This window comes from Haliotis cracherodii, unplaced genomic scaffold (assembly GCF_022045235.1).
Source record: "Haliotis cracherodii isolate W230 unplaced genomic scaffold, xgHalCrac1.p SCAF_21, whole genome shotgun sequence".
Classification (NCBI taxonomy): Eukaryota; Metazoa; Mollusca; class Gastropoda; order Lepetellida; family Haliotidae; genus Haliotis; species Haliotis cracherodii.
Genome location: NW_027266277.1, coordinates 10,060,530 through 10,063,743, shown reverse-complemented (window position 1 = coordinate 10,063,743; position 3,214 = coordinate 10,060,530). Strand labels below are relative to the sequence as shown.

At 38.6% G+C, this 3,214-nt stretch overlaps 1 protein-coding gene across 1 annotated transcript; it reads left to right on the top strand.

Moving 5' to 3' along the window:
• LOC139470925 (alpha-(1,3)-fucosyltransferase C-like) lies at positions 1-1,221 on the top strand. The gene has a single exon (XM_071253249.1). It carries the CDS (start codon positions 1-3, stop codon positions 1,219-1,221), a length of 1,221 nt encoding a protein of 406 aa, XP_071109350.1.
• Positions 1,222-3,214: the final 1,993 nt, after the last annotated feature.

The following is a 3,214-nucleotide window of genomic DNA, read 5'->3' as shown; positions in this document are numbered from 1 at the left end:
ATGGTGTGCCGACATCGTTCCGGAAGGTTCTCCGTGTGTCTCTGTGTGGCTGGTTTAACACTGTTTATATTACTTCTGATCACCAGATTGTCTGATCATGATCTGACCATCCACCACAATGTCGAGATTGATGGTGAACTATCACCCCTGGTTTTTTACCCTGACCACATTGGACCATTCTTTCTTTCCCCCGTGCTATCCAGACCCAATGGCGAATACCGGGCGAAGGTTTTATACAACATAGATGTTCATGAAGATGAGGAGGAATTAAAACAATTTAAATATTCAGTAAAGAAACGAATCGTCTTTCTTGATGCACCATCTTGGATATCGGCAACGGATATAGAAAAAGGTCTCGGCGCATGCGCACAACAGGCTTGTGAAATATCAAAAGATGTTCTCTCAGCAGATGCTGTGGTATTTGATCTGTTGACCTTACGTGGTGTGAAACCTCCCAATAAACCGAGCCACCAGTCGTGGGTGCTATTAAGCCTCCATCCACCAAGGCAGTATGATTTTTCCGATGTTCTGACACTGTGGAACGATAAATTCAATTGGACAATGTCCTATCGCCTTGATTCGGACATCGTGATACCAAGTAACGTTCTGTTTTATAATCCTACTAAAAAGAAAGATTTCGGAGATATGTTCCAACGCAAAACGGGACAAGTATTATGGGTGACAAATGACTGTAATACCCCATCGATGAGAGAAAGGTACGTAGAGCAACTTCGTCGACACATTACCGTCGATGTTTACGCTGCATGTGGTGAATCAAATGCATCTCATGCTGGATTAACCAGCTTCATGACGTTACAACAAAAGTACAAATTTTACCTGGCGTTCGAAAAAGATTTATGTGTTGATTTTATCACAGACGAACTTTTCCAGACTTTCCACACCGACATTATCCCGGTTGTGCGGAGTGGGGCACAATACGGCACCCTGTTTCCTCATGGAACCTATATAAACACGGCCGACTACGCTGGACCTGCCGATCTTGCTCGGTACCTACTCAGTCTCGAGACGAATGTGACAGAGTATGTACATCTTCTTAAACGCAAATCACTTTTTCAGTTGTCCAGCAAATTGACTACATTACAATCGGGGTTTTGTGACTTGTGCATAAAACTCCACAATTTGCCCTACTTTGAAAATAGATACTTTAACATACATAAATGGATGACAGACCGAATTTGTAAAAATCCCTCAGATTTGTAAAAATATCTCATAATTGTGTAACACTCGTCATTTATATGCGCCATTGAATAAGCATTGAACAGTTCACCGTCTACATTAATCTTTGATGGTTACAGGAAAGCGTAATCTGGCCATGGAGACCTAACACTGGGCTGGCATGTTGCCTAGTAAGGTATAGTGTAGTGATTAGTTATACAGGTGTTCAGAAATGATCGTGCTGTACAGGTGTTCAGAAATGATCATGCTGTACAGGTGTTCAGAAATGGCAAAACTGCACAGCTATTAACCTTGCTGAATAAATACAGCGAAATGACACTACACATGTATTGGTAAACAATCACATGTATTCGTAAATGGTCATACTGCACCGTTATTGATAAATAATCTTAACTGATAAATAATCACACCAAACATGTATTGAGAAATAATCACACCAAACATATAATGAGAAATAATCACACTAAACATGTATTGAGACGTGATCAAACATAACATGTATTGAGAAATGATCATACTAAACATGTATTGAGACATGATCATACTAAACATGTATTGAGATATGATCATACTAAACATGTATTGATACATGATCATCCTAAACATGTATTGAGACGTGATCATACTAAACATGTATTGAGACATGATCATACTAAACATGTATTGAGACATGATCATACTAATCATGTATTGAGACGTGATCATACTTAACATGTATTGAGACATGATCATACTAAACATGTATTGAGACATGATCATACTAAACATGTATTGAGAAATGATCATACTAAACATGTATTGAGACATGATCATACTAAACATGTATTGAGATATGATCATACTAAACATGTATTGAGACATGATCATACTAAACATGTATTGAAACATGATCATACTAAACATGTATTGAGATATGATCATACTAAACATGTATTGAGAAATAATCACACTAAACAGGTATTGAGAAATAATCACACTAAAAAGGTATTAAGAAATAAACACAAAACATGTATTGAGAAATAACCACACTAAACAGGTATTGAGAAATGATCATATTAAACATGTATTGATAAATGATGTTAATAAATAGGTGTTGAGGAATAATCACGCTACACATATATGGTAAATGGTCACAATGCACATGTATCGATATATGATCACACAAAACATGCATTGATATTTGATCATGCTAAACATGTATTGATAAAGGTGAGGTGAAATGGGGTTTAACGACCTCTTCAAGATTATTGCACTTACATAGCGACATGCATGCACACACACGTGTGTGTGTGTGTGTGTGTGTGTGTGTGTGTGCGTGCGTGCGTGCGTAAGTGTGTGTGCATGCGTGTGTGTGTGTGTGCGTGCGTGTGTGTGTGCATGCGTGTGTGTGTGTGCTTGTACTAGTCGATTACCACAGAGGCGGACAGGTATTGCTGAGTATTATAATGCACATTATTGAGAAATAATCATACCAAACCTTTATTGGTAAATGATCACCAGCACGTATATTGATAAATAACCATGGCAAACTTGTATTGAGAAAGGATGCTATTGCAATAGTTTCCCTTATTTCGGTACAACGTTGAACTGTACTGCCCGGGAAGTGGGATGTAACTCTGTTGTATCCGGCACAACACCTGTAGCATCGGTTGTAAAGAAACAGTTCCCAGCATTCACGTTATTTAAAAAACCCAAGAAAAACAATTGACATATATGATTTACCTATAGCGTTCTATAGAGATGGGGAAGATACTGGGATTTGAACTCTCAGTCGCCGAGCTCCTTCCCCGTTATTGGCTTACGTTCCCACCACTTTCCACTCCTTGTCGCGAACACCCGGTGTCAGGACTCATTTCCAGTGCTCCATTCATATAATATCACAGCTTCTTTGCCAAGAAAGCCAAATGGAATTTATTTCAGCGGATAATCGGGACTGGTCATTCTCTTGCATTGACAATTTATATTCCATAGATGAATATGCACACTCTCATATATGAGTTCCGCTACTCCAAGAATA